This window comes from Phalaenopsis equestris, unplaced genomic scaffold, assembly GCF_001263595.1.
Source record: "Phalaenopsis equestris unplaced genomic scaffold, ASM126359v1 Scaffold000552, whole genome shotgun sequence".
Classification (NCBI taxonomy): Eukaryota; Viridiplantae; Streptophyta; class Magnoliopsida; order Asparagales; family Orchidaceae; genus Phalaenopsis; species Phalaenopsis equestris.
In genome coordinates this window covers 3226506-3245244 of record NW_018164992.1, presented here as the reverse complement: position 1 = coordinate 3245244, position 18739 = coordinate 3226506, and the positions used below count along the sequence as shown (strand labels likewise).

Sequence of the window (18739 nt, the reverse complement as noted above, 5' to 3'; positions counted from 1 at the left end):
CTATAAACACTCTTTGTGATAACATATACATTAATTTGATATATATATATATATATATATATATATGTTAAGTTTTATTACAATTATTATTCTTTTTATTTTTATTAATTGCATTAATCTCTCAAATTCCTTCTCATAGTTGCCTTCTTTCTCTGCTCGAGTTGATCATCCTATCATGTTCAAGTCACAGCTTGATCTCGAATGTCGCATGCGAGTAGCTTCACTCGTGCAATCCTCTGCCTACATTTGGACTTTGCTCAAGCTTACAATCGAAGCTAATTCCTTCTCTCTTCGAACATTTTATTTCATAACTTTACCCTTCATATATCCTTTGCCCTTCATCTCCCGATTTGACTTATTTTCACTGTCAATAGTGGATTCACCCTTTTAAAGAGCAAACTAAATAATCAATTCAAATTAACAAGGCTTTATAATATTTGTAAAAGCCCAAACTATTATTCATCGAGATATCATCTACTTTGGCCTAATAGCCTCACAAATTTATCCCATTAGTCTACCTTCTCAAGAGGTCACCCATCGTGAGAGTGCCGATGTACAAGGATACTTAACTTTAGAGTTTCTAATAAAATTTCAACAATCACAATAAAAATCATCTTACTATTTAAGAGTTCAACTTCATTTTACATTAGGAGTCACAAAATTTGTCAATTAATTGACATCCTCATAAATCCAAAATTATTCGCAATATATATAAGATTGTAGAGGTGGCCCCACAAATTAAAAAGATGGCTCTAACTATGTAACACGTTATCTATCTTGGATTCAAAACATAACTCTCACGATGCAACATCTTGTTCTAGAGGACACTTAATTCCTCTTTAAGTTGGTGCAATGCTCTGATACCATTTATAGCTGTATGAACTCCCATCCATCGAGATATTGTCCGATTTAGCTGGATGGCATCATGATTTTGCACATCGGTGTAACTTTTCAAGAGGTCACCCATCTCGAGAGTATTATCATATGAGAACGCTTAACTTTGGAATTTCTTAATGAAATTACAAGAGTTATAACAAAAAGCGTCATGATATTTAAGAGCTCAGTTATCACGACTCAAATTGATGGCTTCGACTTTTCTATTATTAAACAAATGGTCTAATGATAAAATTTAAATCAAAAGGGCCACTAACAAGTATGTTACATTTTTTTCTAATCCAAAGTTATAACATAAAAATATTTCTTTACAATGATGAGTTGTAGGGGTGCAAATGAGTTTAGCCGACTCAAGCTCAGCTCGTTAACAAGCTCACGAGTCGAGCTTATCGAGCCACGAGCTTGAGCTCAAGCTCCTCCAGACTCGGCTCATTGGCTCACGAGCCAACTCGATTAATTTATCAATAGTCCTTTTGATATATTTTCCGATGAGCTTAAGATGCCTCCACCTCCAGTTATAAATACCTTATTTGATAAACTCTCGTAAAAATTGTTTTAGTTTGAGCTCGTGAGCCGGCTCATATCAATACGTGTTGAGCTCGAGCTCACAATTTGTCAGATCGAGCTCGAGCTAGATTCAGTTTCACCTTAGTGAGTTGTCAATACCTTCGTGAATACTCTTATCTCTAAATGACAGTAACATAAATGAAATAAAACTCAACATGCAGGTTTATCAATTACATCAAATTAGTATAAAATCAATTTAAGTTCCTATATTCAAAATGATTATTCATGAAGTTTCATCTGTCTGAAGAGCACAATATAAATATAGCCTAATTCACAAGTGGACGTTACATATCCTATCAACACAACGAGACATAGAACAGGTTTAGTAGTGTAGATGAAAATGTATCTACTCATCCGTGGCCGATACATCCCCTGTCAGTACAACCCAACATCATCTTAATTTTATGATTGTCTGAGGTTATAGGAAAAATCAACGTGTGTACGTATATTAACATCCCTAATTAGGACCATAAGTGGATGCAATTCTATAAACAACCACATACATACATTCTATGCAAATCATACTTACATTCTACATATTATTTAATATCTCACTATAATCAAGTATATGCAAGCATTCTAGTATTTCATTTTCATACCCTTTTTGTGACAATTTGTACACACAACAAACATATTTCATAAACTAAGAGATACAAAACATTCATTCCAACAACATCAAAATACTCGATGAAAAGACAAACATGATTTACTGTGTAATATTATTTGACAGAATAAATTTAAAAATCAACTGAGGTACTAGGTTGAGAAGAAGCAAAAATAATATTGTAACTTAAACATATGAGCATTCATATTGATCACAGATGACTTGTCTTTATATTTTTCATCACCACATTTTCAAGAGAATACTAATAATCATAGGTATAAAATATTTATGTTAATTTATTCCATTTAAATTATAATTTAATGTCACTATTTTATAACAATTTGCCTTTAATTTATCTAAAGAATTTTTTGTTAATTGTTTAATTAATCTAACATTACTTATAAAGGAAACATTTCTATATTTATTTCGTATACAATTCTTATTATAATTCAATTCAATTTGTTTAATGTTGATTAGCCTTCAGTTATTTAAATATATTTGACTATCTTAAATCATTTCACTATTTCTTTAAATATTATTACTATTATTCACTTATAAACTACTAAAATTGCATACAATTCAAAACTTGTAACTATATTTAATAATTGCATTAATTAATCTATATTTTATTTCATGAATAAATTAATAGTATTATAATTGTGTATCTCAAATAAACCTTTATAATCAATTTATCTTACTAAATTTTATATTTTATATTATTCTAAAATAAAGATTTGTAGATAAAATAAACTTTAAAATAAAACCTTAATATCTTATTAATAGTTCATATTTGATCATCTTATCATCTCATGTTCTATCTCCCAAAGCTTATTGAACTTAATATGGCACGAGCTCGTTTTAGTGATCAAAGCTCCCCTTTAGTGTGTTTTCCTTTCTCTTTATCTTCGATTTTATCTCGCTTCCACCCTGCTTTCTCAACAGCTCCTGTTTGCAATCGACACAAGCCCCACTACTGCTCCTCTTATGATTGCACAAGATCGTGTTTGTGCCAACAAACTCGGTTCCACTCAAACCCTTAGCCTCACCTTCTTGTTCTCACTTGTTAACACCCGCTCTTTTCTATCTTTCGCTCATCTTGTCTATTCACATGAAATACTTATTAGCCCAAACCAATCAACCTATGGTTTGCTCATACACACCGATCACCCTTCAATCTCGTATTGTTGCTCTTCTCATGATCAACAAAAGACCACATTGTGAATCTATCTGCAATTTCTCCTTGTTAGTCCTCACATCATTGCTTGCTTGAGCTCACAATCTTGGCACTCTCAAGAACAGATCGGTGCCCCCCTTTCTCGCTCTCTACTTAAAATATGTTACTCGACTCTCTGTTCACTTTGTCTTTCCCGACTCCTACCCTTCGTCTTCATCATCGTCACTTTTGAAGGCAACAAACTAACTAATCATCTTCATCTCGATATCTTGAACTGCTAGAGTCGATTCCATTTAGAGGGTGTTACATTGGCTTCATTTTACTTTTGGGGTTTCATAAAATAACCTAGCATTTACCAAAAGTTAATTAATATTATATAAGATTCATAAGAGGAAACTAAAGCCAAGCGTGCATTCAACGTGAGTGGCAAAAATCCAACAGGGTGGTTGGGCATTGATGATAGTAACACTAAGTGTAACGTGTAACTAGGTGCAACAAGATGAAAAGAGTGATTTCAGAGGCACAGTAAGTTTTTTTTCTTTACCTGGAAAGAAAAAATCATCCTACTTTTCCTCCAGCATGATAAGCCAAAAGGTCATTTTTACCTCTTTTTTTTGTTTCTTTTTGTTGATACAATGTGGATCATCCTAATTTGTTGTAGAGAGTGAAAATAACAACTTCGATTTGAAGAGAGGTGAAAATTAGGCATAAAAAGAATAGAGGAAGAGGATATTGTATATAAAATATTATATAATTAATATACACACACACAATTTAAATAATAAAAACTACTTAATCCATCAGCATACATCAAATAGGGACTGACTTAGATGTGGGTGGGCTTGTTTGAAACATTTTAATACTTGAAACAAAATGAGACCTTAATAAAAAAAATTTAACCGCTAAAAATAAATACCCATATAAAAATTGAGGCGCACAAAATCATATTAAAAATTTATGATCTAAAGTTTAAATTGATCTAATAAATCTTAGAAATCCATAGGATTTACTCAAGTCAAAAACATTTCTAAAATTTAACTAGGATATCTGAAAGCCCATAAGATTTACATAGAGTTTGCGGAACAAGCACTTCAGATTTACCTATGCTAGATCTAAAAGAACCTAGGATTTAACCTAAGGGAGGTTTAAAATCATTATAAGATATTTATAAATTCTCTAAAGAAGACATAAGGCTTACCTAACTAAACTAGGGCATATCAAACTAAGACATAAAGCTTACCTAAGGGAGGTTTAAAATCTTTATAAGTTTTTATAAATTCTCTAAAGAAGACATAAGGCTTGTCTAACTAAACTACGGCATAACAAAAGGTTTCTAAAATTTACTCAAACTAGATCTAAAAGGAACTTAGATTTTCTTAAACTAGATTTACAAAGAATGTAGGAATTGCCTAAAGAAGATCAATGAATTCCTAGAGTCTATATAGGAAAGATAAAGAGAAAACATAGGAATTAGCTAAGATGACTCTAAAAAAACATAGCAATTAGAGTTAATTGAAAAGTCAAGCCCACTCTCTGATAGCGCCCTAGTCCATTCCAGATGCAAAAAAGGCCAATGTCATCTCAACTACCAAGTCTAGAACGCAAGAGATGAACATGAAAAAGAATCACAATATGAAGATAGATGGAAATCTTTCATTTCAAAGAAAAAAAATAAATAATCAAAATTCTTAGCCACAAAGAAAGTTCGTAATTAAATTTAAATTCAACAAAAACTTGATCCAAAGGTTATCCCTCCAAAGGCATCACTTTCCAATTTTTATATAATTTCAAAAATAAAACAGACACTAAGTTTGTGCTTTCATCAAAACCTTCTAGGTTAAAAAATAAAAGATAAGACAGCTAAAAATTGAAACTCAAAATCATATCAACTTTCTTGATGAATAACGAACCACTTTAATGGCTAATCAATATATGTCGTGATACGCCACTAACAAATTTTCATCATCCGACACAAATCTCGAGACATGACACGAATCCCGAGATGATATTTTGAGCAATAAAAGTTCAAATCTTGATAAAAATTCATTCAGAGCTCCGATTTCGGCAAACTTATAGTCAAACTGACCGGCTCGATGAGACAGACCTACTGATATAAAAACTAATCCAATCCAAGTCAAATCAAGCTCAGATCAAGTCATTAAACCGCCCTTGAAAGATTTATGGACATATTTGAAAGGTCAAACAAATGTCGACACTAGCAAGCCTATACCTGATATAAAAACTAATCCAATCCAAGTCAAATCAAGCTCAGATCAAGTCATTAAACCGCCCTTGAAAGATTTATGGACATATTTGAAAGGTCAAACAAATGTCGACACTAGCAAGCCTATACTCGAATCGAGTCTCTCGACAAGACAAATCCAACGAGGTCAGGATCACTCAATTCCGACATTGTTAAGTAACTTAAATGTCCATTAAACGCCGCATGATCCAGTAAAACTCTTTGGACCATCCGATCAAAATGGTTGATATTCCTGCATTAATTGCATCCAAAACACTATAAATAGACCCTCACCCCTCACATGAGGGGAAGCTAAAGTATAGAGAGAGAGCCTGAGGCCTTGAGGAGAAGCTGCAGCTCAACATCACCGTCGATTGTCGTCGCCCACTGCCGACATCCGTCGTCAACAGCTGTCGACCCTCCGCTAACCGTCGTCGACCTCTGCTAACCTTGATCGACCAACACTGACCAACATCGATCAATACCAACTAAACGCCGTCAGCGATGTTGTAATCTAAAAATTATAGTTACTCTTTTCCCATTTATGGGATAAGGAATTTATGTAATTATCAATTCAATAGTGAATTTCCACAACTGGGCCAGACCCCATGATTTTTCCCTTTACGGGTTTTTCACGTAAAAACTTCTGGAGTCATCACCGTTTATTTCTTTTTCATCTGTGTGTTTGTTAAACTTTCGTTCCTCTACCACCGCGAATTTTCAAGCACGCATCATGTCCAATCTCCACCTTGATACAAAATTAGATAAAGATGTTGAAAAACACTCCTCAAGAGACAATCTAAATTTGAAGGAGACCCTCAAAAAGAGCTTTAAATCTTTTAAAGAATCTTGACGTATGGCATCACCCATCACAAATTTCAGGGAGAACATTTTTCCCAATAAGAATAAATAAAGACAAGCCAAGGACAATATGATGAATTGTTCAAGCTCAAGTAAAATCTCTTTAGTGTCAAGTGTTACGGCTCAGTAATAACACTGGCGAATCAAATTAGTTATTAGGAAGAGCTCAACTTTCTCGATGGGGAAAGTAAGGATGAAGCAAGAATCACTTGTAAGGTAAAAAGTAGGGTTGTTAACGAACCGATTTCAAGCCAAGTTTGGGTTGCCTCAAAATCGGCTCTAAAATAAATTGGATCTAAAATTTTGGCTCAAAGATCGGCACATTTATTTCGATCTGATCTCAATCCGAGTCAAAATTTGAATCAGTTTTCGGGCAATTAACAATCTTCAAGCTAAATTCGCAGTACTAGTAAAGTGTCCTCGATTTGGCAACAGCTCTAAAAATTCTGATGAGTATAAAGAAATGAGCCAAAAGTTATTTCCATAGTAATAGTTCCTCTTAAGAGGGGACATTCCAGAAAGGAAGAGAACAAATTTTCACTTTGAATCCAGACATAGACCAAGGTACACAAAAAAACATTCAAAATAAATAAAATTACATCCCAAGCTCCAAAAAAATCTAAAAAACTAAAAAAGTAGCTTCGGAGTACAATATTTTAGCCCAATCTTCACAAATAACCAACTTTACTAGAACAGCTAAAATGCCATCATGATATCCAAATTTTTTTGGTTGAAAGTGTTTAAAACTTCGGTGTCAAAAAGGATTCATAACCTCAACTGACCCAAACATTGAACGAGGCAGAAAACCTAACCTAAATCCAACCTTCAACCCGACTAACCTAAACTTGATTCACAAATCCCATTTAATATAATTCAATAACAGCTAATTGAATTAAATTTTGATCAAACTTGGTAAATTCTGGGTTGCAGATTAAGTTTGGGAATTTCGAGTTCCGGGCAAATTCAATGTAAGTTTGGTTGATGGACTACTAACCCACGCTAGACCCAAAATTTAAACAAGCGAGGGTTCTAGAGCCCAACCCGACTAATCAAGCTAGCCCAAATCTGAATTTTTAGAGCTGAGTTCGGGTCTGGTCAATTTTTAACATCCCCTCATTTTAATGTAATAACTAAAAAAAATAGAATAAAAAAAATTTGATTATGTCAGTTCGAAGGAAAGCAACCGTCTTGACTGATTCATTTTAGGAGATGACTGTCTCTTTCAAACTGGACAAAACGAAAGGAAGGAACAGACAGAGCGAAAACGGAAGACGCGAAGGAGCCATGAACTTCACATACCCGAGCAATGTTGTATCTGTCTCACTAGAAACTATCTAGTCAAGAGGATTCACTTTCTTCTCGCGATCTAAGGATTCGACATTATGGCTATGGGTGATCTCACTGAAATATCTTCTCCCAAAGAAGACAAACCTCTGTAGTAGTTGGAGAATTTCTCATTGCATTTTCTAAATAATAAGTTCCTACGCATCTCACTGAGGGTTTCTCTTGCGGCATGACGTCCTTTTGTCCCGATCAGATTTTCGGTGAATGTAGAATTGTAAATCAAATTTGGTCGAGGGTTTAAATTTTAGGAACAAGCAACAGGGTGAAATTTTTGTAGAGATAGGAAAGTAGGATTTTGAAAATTTTAGGGATAGGACTAAGAGTTATATGAATGATCTTGGGGAAAAAAACTTGTAGGAGTATTTGGTTAGATTATTTGAAATTTTGGTTTGAGGCAAGAAAGACAACTCTAAAATTGTGGATGGTTCACGATTTGATCATTTGATCGAAAGAAAATGTGAAATCTCGCATCTAATTAACCCCGAACGCGATCTCACGTACAGGAAACGCGTCCCGCATCACTTATGGTCAAGGGGACAAATACAACAAAAAAAATAAATTGTTAGAAACAATAATGCAGAGTAAACTAAAACAAGGCCCTTTACATATAAAACCTTAGGAGGATACGAATGTCAGATACTAAATGTTGGCTTTAAAATGTATGTAATAATGCTTAAATGTAATCTCTATATTCTTCTCTCAATGCTTAATAGGAGGTAATAATAGTGGAAAAGAGCCTGTTGGCTTTTTTTTTTTTGAAATAAGATTTTAAAATTTAAATTTAATCTAATATATGATGTAATTTTAATTTTGTGAAAATGGTATTTTTTTTATTTTTGGAAAATGATGAGACCGGATATACCTCATATATCTAATAGTTTCAATAGTTGAGCATGATACCATAAATGATATATCATCTCGAATGTTTATATATCAATCAACAAGCTATTGAAAAAATTAGTGGTTCTTTGTGTACTACTATTTGTGCAGTACCATATGTATCTAATTCATAGACATCAAACTAATCATATGACACATTGTAGATTAAAAAAGCAACGGATGAGACACACAATGTGGGTACATGCGCAAAAATAATATCTATGAAGGAAATAATTAAAAAAGGATCAAGTTTAATCCATGCACATATATGCAAGCAAAGTCATTCATCATTTCCCCTAAAAGTAAGGGTGGAAACTATCCGATTTCGAGCAAATCGAGGGCCAACTCGAAATTGGATAAAAAATTATTTAACCAGTTCAAGATTGGATCGTGGATCGATCGTACTAAATTTCAATCTGAACATGTATGGATCAATCCATTTTTCGAGCCGGCTCAAATACCATTTTTGGTTCGTGGATCGGTACCTGCCTTGGCCCACACAACCAACTACCTACAAAAAATGTATTTTTTTGTGAAAAGAGAAGATTAGAATCCATGCCTCTCATCTCAAGCAAAAAACCCTTCACCAACCGAGCTGGCAATGTGTTATGCATGTAAAACTAAAAGTTTAAGTGTTAAATATATAAATAGTTAAATATATAAATACATAGAATTTATTTTGATTCTGATCTGAGCCAAGGAAGGATTGAAATCAGATCGAAATAAATTTGCTCCTTTAATTTGGCTCAAAACTCAGCTCAAATGGTTCGATCCGATTTCGATCTTAGCTAAAACTCAATCTGATTTTCGAGTGATTTATGATCTTGGAGCCAATTTCACAGCCCTACCTAGAAGTATTCTTTATGGTGACAAACTAGCACCAGTCAATTACAAAAATATCAAGTTAAATCCTTGCAATTAGATTCAAGCAAATTCGTTCATCATTTACCCTATAAATCTTCTTTATAGTGACAGTGCTAGCACCAACCAATTTTAAAGGAAGAACGTCTCTGAGGCAACAAACATAAATATGGAATAATCAAAAACTAGTTCATCCTAGTCAAACACAACATATTTATAATGGATACTAGCAATAAAAATAAGACGGGATTGGAATTTGGAAATAAATAGAATTGGAAGGTGGCAGATAAGTCAGGCAATAAAATAGGAAGAATAACTCTCTATGGAAAGAAGAGGAATAGAAAAGGAGAGGGAAAAGGGGAGGTAATTCCCGCCCCTTACTTAGAAGGCCAACAAGTCCAACAATTAGCATGTTTAGTCGGCTACTTGCAAGCCCCACTTAAGTCTCCCGGAACTGAGGGAGCTTCGACTTTAATCATCAAAGATTTTAGTTCCTAGACTTCAATCCTAGTAGCTTCGAGATCCTAATGTCGACTTCATGTGTTGAAGCTTCTGGTCCCTCAACTTCAATCCTAGCAGCTTTGGGATCCCACTGTCGGCTATACCATCCTCTAAAAAGCCATAGGATTTTTCCTCACCTGCAAGTAGACATCCATCTCGATCCAATCTTCTCGAACTACATGTCGTGCATGTATTGTTAAATCTTCTTGGTGTAACCCACTGTCGGCTTAACTAGATCTGGAGTGGGGGTAACTTGAATCTTCCCGCACGATGGTAGCGTTGGTGATAAGGTGTTGACAGTGATATCCTGAAATGCCCTCTGTCGTGCCTGACTTTTGTCTGGAACTGGTGTCTCTATCGTCACCAAATTTGGTTCCACCGATATTGCTTTGTTGGTAAGGGCTGTCTTGATATCGGGTTGCACCGAAGGAAGAAAGATGATGTGCTTCCCATGTTTGGTGAAGGAATGTGTTTTTTAATCTGTCTTATTGAGTCTTTCAGTCAAATTGTCACGATCTCCCCAATAAAAGATGACATACACCTATAGGAACCATGTCACACCACAACTGATCATGTAATTGGCTTCCAATTGAGAACTCCACTAGACATCTTCAGTCAAAACTGACTTATCCTCCTACAACCACGTCAGGGAATATGACTGGGAATGTCTTTGAGTCATGAGACCTAACTTCGCCACCATTTGTGTGGATGCCACGTTTCTAGCTCCTTTCATCGACGATGAGATTGCATGCCTTTACATTCACGATGCAACAGATGTAAAATATATTGATGAATCCACTGCGAATCCCTCGTATCCTCAGTCTATAAGATCTATCGAACCACGAGCACCACCCTTTAGCTGGTTGAAGATGATGCACCTCACCTTGAGCCTCATTTGTCTCCTCTTCGCAAACCACCTCAATTGTTCCCTACTAGGTAAAAGATTCAACTCCGCTCGTCAGGCAACTGAAGGCTATGTACCAAATCCATAACATTTGAAGCATTCTCTGGCGGGGACTGTAATAGTGTGCTACTCTTCTCAGACTTCTTCTCACTCGAAGTGGCTTTGATCTTATCCAAACAAATTTTCTCGACTCACTGAGCTGTGTTCCTGTCGGTGTTTTTGACTGTGGGTGATTGCCTAACTAGTAGTGGTTGTCTGCTCTGCTTCTGCCACCACTCCATCTTTAAGGCTAAGGTATGGACATTTCATATTGACAAATAAGGTTGTAATTGTGCAACACTGCCAATAGCGGGCTTCAGGACCCCATATATCGGGTGATCATCTGTTCCTCTAGCTTGACTAGCTCACACTTAATCGTAGTTGATCAAGCTCCCTTGTGCATTCCTCCACTATTCAGATCTTGTTGTTTTAAGTGATTGAGCCTTAGAAACATGTATTGCCGGTAATAAGGTGGTAAATATTTCCTCAGCGGGTCTTTCCTCATCTTCTCCCATTTGGAAATTTTATCACAACATTCTCTTTTCCTTTGCCTCTGCAGGTTCTCACACCACAAGGAGGCACTCTTTTTCAACTTGATGGCAACCAACTTTCCCTGCTTATCCTATGGCACATCCTTATATTTGAATCTCTCCATTGATTGTAGCTAGCCGACAAAATCATCCGGATACATGCCTCTATCAAAATCTGGCAGATCCACTCTGATGTCGAAGTCCTTGTGACGATCATATTCGAGCTCCTCCCTCGATTTTCTCTGATAATGAACCTCAGATATCGGGTGATCATATCTGTTCCTCTAGCTCGACTAGCTCACACTTAATTGTAGTTGATCAAGCTCCCTTGTGAATTCCTCCACTATTCAGATCTTGTTGTTTTAAGTGATTGAGCCTTAGAAACATGTATTGCTGGTAATAAGGTGGTAAATATTTCCTCAGCGGGTCTTTCCTCATCTTCTCCCATTTGGAAATTTTATCACAACATTCTCTTTTCCTTTGCCTCTGCAGGTTCTCACACCACAAGGAGGCACTCTTTTTCAACTTGATGGCAACCAACTTTCCCTGCTTATCCTATGGCACATCCTTATATTTGAATCTCTCCATTGATTGTAGCTAGCCGACAAAATCATCTGGATACATGCCTCCATCAAAATCTGGCAGATCCACTCTGATGTCGAAGTCCTTGTGGCGATCATATTCGAGCTCCTCCCTCGATTTTCTCTGATAATGAATTTCGAAGCTGCATGGTTGGTATTCCTCGTTGTTGATGTCTTCCCTGTGGAATGGATTCAGATCTTTGTCCTTGTCTCCCCCCCCCCCCCCCCCCCCCCCCCCCCCTAACATGTATTGCTGGTAATAAGGTGGTAAATATTTCCTCAACAGTTCTTTCCTCATCTTCTCCCATTTGGAAATTTTAACACAACATCCTCTTTTCTTTTGCCTCTGCAAGTTCTCCCACCACAAGGAGACACTCTTTTTCAACTTGATGGCAACCAACTTTACCTGCTTATCCTATGGCACATCCTTATATTTGAATCTCTCCATTGATTGTAGCTAGCCGACAAAATCATCCGGATACATGCCTCTATCAAAATCTGGCAGATCCACTCTGATGTCGAAGTCCTTGTGACGATCATATTCGAGCTCCTCCCTCGATTTTCTCTGATAATGAATTTCGAAGCTGCATGGTTGGTATTCCTCGTTGTTGATGTCTTCCCTGTGGAATGGATTCAGATCTTTGTCCTTGTCTCCCCCCCCCCCCCCCCCCCCCCTCTCTCAATCGCGGTTAAGGATAATCTACCCTTGGGTCCCATCATTCAATTTCACCAGTCTCTGTTACAGGCGACGAATATTTCGTTGTATCTCGTCCCGAGTCGAGCCTGACATGTATCACTGTGGAGGTATGATTTCGGTTTGGTTTAGAAGAAGTTTTGAAGGTAGGAAAGCAAATAAAAAAACAGAGTAAAGAAGAAAGAAAAGAGAAGAAAGAAAAGAAGAAGAAAAAAATTCTTGGTGACATGGGTACCAGTCTCTGTTACAAGCGACGAATATTTCGTTGTATCTTGTCCCGAATAGAGTCTGACATGTATCTCTGTAGCGGTATGATTTAAGTTTGGTTTAGAAGTTCGGGTCTGTTTGGGGCAGCTGCAGCTTATTGAATAATCTACTGATAAGCTGATTAAAAATAATCTGTTGATAAGCTAAGCAGCTGCAGCTTTTTGGAAAAGTCAGACTTCTTTCAGAAAGTTGTCATCGCACATAGATAAGTGTGGTGTAAAAACGTTATTTTGGGCGTTTTGAAAACTCATAAACTGTCAAAACGCAGTTTACTCAAACAGGCCAAATGCGTTTTCAAAACGCCACCGCACCAAATAAGCTACCCCAAACGGACCCGAAGTTTTGAAGGTAGAAAAGCAAATAAAGAAATAAGAGTAAAGAAGAAAGAAAAGAAGGAAAAAAAATTCTTGGTGACATGGGTAGGGAGGATGTTAAAGAATCTTATGATAGAACTAGAATTTTGCTAGCTCTGATTTTTAATGATACCGGAGTCAACCCACACCACGACCGAACGATGAAACATTTTATTATTGAATTCAAAAATTGCAACGTCTCTCAACATAAAACAACGCCATGTAAACTATTAATAGACAATGACGACTCCTCAAACAAGAATAAAAATAGCCCTAAATAATAAATAAAATGGTAGAAAACACATTAACGGCTGATTCAAGTAGAGGACAACAGGTTCGAGTAGAAAAGAAGGGGGTGTGGTAGTGCCAGAGGAAACTAGAATGGTGTTGAGATGCTAGCTGGGTGCCCGGAGCAGCTGTCGACGACATTGGAGGGGTGCAGAAATAATGGCGACTCACTAGGAGAGGCTGAAGGCAGGTGGTGGTAGCGCTAGGAGTTGTGAGCTGCAGAAACATCTTGGAAGGCTGTTGGAAATAGATTCGACGAGGCTGAAGTGAGCAGAGAGCAGTGGTGGCCTGCTGGAAGGGTACTGGAAGCAAATCCGGGGATGCTAGAGTGATCAGAAGTCTGGCAACCTGGAGTGGTGTTGGAGAGGAGACGGCCTGCTGGAAGGGAGCAGGGAAGTCTGGTGGGAACCTGGGAGAGGCTAAAGTTGGTGCGACCTATTGAAAGGGAGCAATGAAAGTCTTGCGACAATGTGGGAGAGAGAGCAAGACGTCTGGACCACAATTGGGAAGGTCGGTCGGTCGGTCAGCTGGTCGGCAAATGGAAACAAGGATAGTAAGTAAGCAGTAAGAGGGCATGTGCAACAGCTGGAAGATGGGTCAGAGGATTGAGGAGGGGACTTGCAAGGATAAATATCTAGGTGGAGTCAAGCTATAGCTGTAGCACCACCACAACCCTTGAAGACTGTCACCACCTTGAACGAGTTGCAACCGGAGCACTTTTTCGCCATCGATACAACCCTATGAAGGGAAGAACACCTCAAATGAAGCAAATTGAAATCTGGAATAATCAAAAACTAGTTAACCCTAGGCAAACACAACATATGTATAATGGATCCTAACAATAAGAATAGGAAGGGATTGAAAATTGGAAAGGAATAGAACCAGCATGTGTTAGATAAGACAGGCAATGGAATAGGAAGAACTCTCTATGAAAAGAAGTGGAATAGAAAAGGAGAGGGGGAAGGGGCAATAACTCCCTCCCCTTAGAGGGTTGAACGGTTCAACACTTGGTCGGTCCAGCGCTTGGACGATTCAGCCGACTCCCGGCAAGCCCCACATCAATTATCTTGTTAAAAAATAGCCTATATCATTCCAACATTTCAATTATTTTAGAAAACGTCTCAATAATCGAAATTGCAAGACATGTAGAAAGCATAAATCAAGGTATGTCACTATGTATAACTGTATCAAAAAAAAATTTACAAATGAAGATGGAATACCATTTCTAACATTTATGAAAATACCTTGTAATGAAAAACATTTTGTTTGCTCTACAGTTATAGACAATCACATAACAATCAATTCATTTTTCACATTTTTGTCCCTAATGACCCTTATAAATAAATGCACAAAGATTTGTTCACATTCATTTTCAACATCAATAAAAATCTAAAGGCAATCATTAATACCCCTACATACTATTCCAATAATTGTCTTAGAAGATTGAATAAACATATACAAAAATTTAATTATAAAACGATAACTTATGCAACCTTAAAAAGCATTGATATGTTTGAGAGTTCGCCAATAACAAGTAAATTCCCTAAAGTAAGAAGTTGCAATGACATATGAAACAACATTGTATAGATCGCCATCAAAGTTAAAAGCATCAAAACTTGAATAAACATCCCTACTAGTTAACATGTATAAATTATGTCAAAATTAAACTTCACATGAACAATTGGCTTAAAAAATTGTAGAAAATATAGATCCAGGTTAGAGTAAACATCTTATGCATTTACATATATACCACACAAATCATATGTATTTAAATATCTAACCCCTAAACTTTCATATTTATATTTATAACACTAAAATCTATAATATCACATCAAACATACCATAGTTACTTTCAAGTGAAATACTCCTTTTTTAATGTATAGGATTATGAAACCAAAATATTATAAATGTAACTAAAAATGTTTAGGTGTTAATATATAAATACATAAAAAATGTGGTGGTATGTATGTAAATTTCCCAACAATATAATATATCATAATGTGTATTTAAACTTTGAGGTTTGCACAAAAACATGCAAAACGGAAAGCTAGTTATAGAATAATGAAGTATATTTACCTGTTAACGGTTAAGCATGCAGTACTAAAGATATAAAAGCAGATAATCAAGAATTGACCAAGAGAAAAGCTAATCACCAGTGAACAAACAGTTTTTAGGCTCCATGCGGACTTGAGCCCTTCCCTTCCCCTTTCAGTTTGGGATGCCTGTGTGACTCGTTACAGCAAACCTGCAGACGGCCATTAAAACCACCAAGATACTGGTTCTCGGAGGAGGCTCCCTCTGCATCTGCAATTGGAATAGAAGCACCAAGGAAGAAAGGCAAGTTTGCACCTTCAACAAGATGGTGGTGATGAGGTGAATTGGACTGAAGGGTCCCCCTATTAAATCCAGTAGAAACAGAAGAAATGGAGACGTTAAGGTCATAATCTACCCCGGGCGCCATTGCTGCAACAGGAATTACGTGATCCTGCATTAAAGAATAATGCTGCATATCCTGATGGTCTCCCGCAACAGCAGCGTTGTAAGCCAACATCCCCATTCCCATGTGAGGGTTGTTTCCTGTATGCAGCATCGAAGAATATCCTGGCATCAATTGAGGAATTTTGTGCACCTGCCCAAAGATCCCAGCTTGGCCAAAATAATCTGCTGTAGAAGCGGCTAATTGTGGCCTCAGCTGCTTCTGGCCAAAACCGGTGCCGCAATCCGCCATTTCAGTGGTCGATCCTGCGGTAAGCAGCTCTGTGAAAGAGCTGTGCGTTATCAGATTCGGATGCTGATGGGCTGTAGCATCCTGTTCGTTCTTCTTCTCTTTTGCCGTATTTTCCCTGGCGAGCCCCCCCACCTGGCACCTCGAAAGTGACAGTGTCGACCCCTTACTAGTCTCCGACGCGCTACTGCATGTTGACTTGGACTGCGAGATCTGCTGCTCAGCTGCCGCTGCTCTATCTGGTAGATTTGCTCGACTGGGAAGAACAATATCAGGTGGCAGAGGCAATTCGCCATCAAGTTCAGGAAGATCAGCGATGGCAGCGTCAGCAGCCTTGATGAGCCAGTCCACGGCTTTGCTTGGCTGGTCATAACCAAGGCGGTCTTGTAGGTCGTAGAAATCTATGGCAGTAGAAAATGACAGACGAAAACGACGGTCTCGCAGACCCTTCGTCGTCCACACCTTCCTATGTCGGTCCTTTCCGCCGGAGACGCGAGAAACCCTAATAATCCTAGATGAAGTGTTCCGCCATGGCTGCCATGGCCGTAAGCCGCCGATGCCCTTCACATCTCCGTTTTCCTCGTCCTTATCCCTCCTGAGCCGCTTGCTCGAGTGGATCCCCTCCGGCTCCATCGCTCTCTCATGCCCCTCACTGCTCCCGGGATAAAGGATTTACACTCAAATTCGCCTCTTGTCCTCTGACAGAACAACTCTGCCTTTGCCTTTTAGCTTTTCACTTTCTTCTGCATCTTTATATGGAAAAGTAAGGCAAGGCGTTTAGGGTTTCAACTTTCACCGTGTCCTATTTCATTGATGTGGAATGCGAAGTAAGGTGAGAAAAAGAGATGCTCGTTTGACGCTGGATATGGGGTTGTGCAGAGGTGTCAGCTAGCAGCTGCTTTTACCAGCGTTATCATCCTACCCCTGCCTGGATGGCTGAGCCTCGCGCTGCTCGCTACCAGCGCACAGCGCTCCGCAGCTCCTGCTCCACTAAGCTGCTCAATGTACTGCCCAACTGATAAAAATTTATGTTATATAATAATACAGGCGATATTTTCGAGAGCAAAATACGGCAAATATCGTACAGCCAACTTTAGCAGTAGTCTTGAGATGAGTTGCAAAACTGGTTTTACAGCGTTTCGTTGCTGAGAAAAAGGTAACCCTACATGGCTCTCAGATCTGTTAAGTAGGGACCGATAGGCCAGCCTACAATTGTTCTTCTTCTTCTAGAATACAAAAACAAAGCAGCTAGCAATATAGGAATCAGAAACTGCGCCCTCGATCAACTTCTCTCGCTTAATTATCTCCAAATGTTGGCCTAATACCGCGCAGATCGAGCTAGCTAGCATCGAACCGCCATTAATGGAGCTAAACTTCTCCAACGAGATCGAAGCTGCACTTTTAGCTGAAAACAATTGCATCCAAAAAACGAAGATAATTTAAGTGGAAAATCGCTGATCGAAGAATAGGAATTATGAAATATACTTTCGAAATTAAAAACCATAGGGAAGGAAGTAAGTGGAGGAGCTCGGGATCCGATCATTACAGGCTCCGTTTCCGCCAACCACCACCGCGTCGCAGCAGTCGCCGCCGTGCTTTATAGGCTAAGAAACAATAACACGAATGCCCACAACATTTATAAAATTTTCAAATCTGCCATCAAGTCGCGACAATAGTAAAGCTGGTCTCGACTACCCTACACCGACGATTTTTTTTTTATTCTAGACAGATAATTACATAAATGCCACTTCCAGCATTGTTTGTCCTATAATGGTTTTGTGCTGGTGGGCTATGAGAATTGACAGTTCGTCGATCGGTGCCACGTGGTAAAGGTCTGGATGTCTCTTGCGTTGCAAGAAGTGATTAGTGGAAATATATGTCTGCTGTTTGACAGATTCAGCAGATAGTATCCGGCTTGTTCTATTGGGGTGGTATGGTATGGGGACGTGAACCGGCAGCGACGGTTAGGGCTGTCAAAAAAGCTCGTTGTTCGCGAACAGTTCGTGTTTGGTTCGTCAACGAGTTTGTGTTCGATTCGTTCGATAAGTAAACGAGACAAACACGAACAAATTTTTTTCGTTCGGTTAGTTAAACGAACCAAACACGAACAGTGATGCGTTCGTTCGTGTTCGAATCGTTATTGTTTGAAATATAAAATAATATAAAATAATTATATATAAAAAATTTATTATATTTTAAAACATTAAATTTTATAAATTATAATATATAATAAAATAATAATAATAATAATATTAATATACTATAGTAGTAATATACTAATATAGATATTGTATATTTATATAATATAAGTTATATAATTAATATATAATATTATTTTTATATATTAATATTAGAGATGTCAAATTGGCTCGTCGTTCGCGACTAGCGACGGTAGACAACCGTTGGAAAAGTCGTTCCTAGTTTCTTATTA

At 37.6% G+C, this 18739-nt stretch overlaps 1 protein-coding gene across 6 annotated transcripts in view; it reads right to left on the bottom strand.

The window, feature by feature from the left end:
- LOC110029130 (transcription factor TCP2-like) overlaps positions 1-17902 on the bottom strand; it is a 24784-nt gene extending 6882 nt beyond the window's left edge. For 3 of the 6 annotated variants that reach the window (XM_020731262.1, XM_020731261.1, XM_020731263.1), the window contains exon 1: positions 15737-17884. In XM_020731262.1, the coding sequence (XP_020586921.1) occupies positions 15754-16941 (1188 nt within the window). In that variant the 5' untranslated portion in view covers positions 16942-17884 and the 3' untranslated portion in view covers positions 15737-15753. Of the gene's footprint in view, positions 1-15736 lie in introns of all 6 variants that reach the window. The other 3 variants (XM_020731264.1, XM_020731266.1, XM_020731265.1) reach the window with 3 other exon arrangements.
- Positions 17903-18739: the final 837 nt, after the last annotated feature.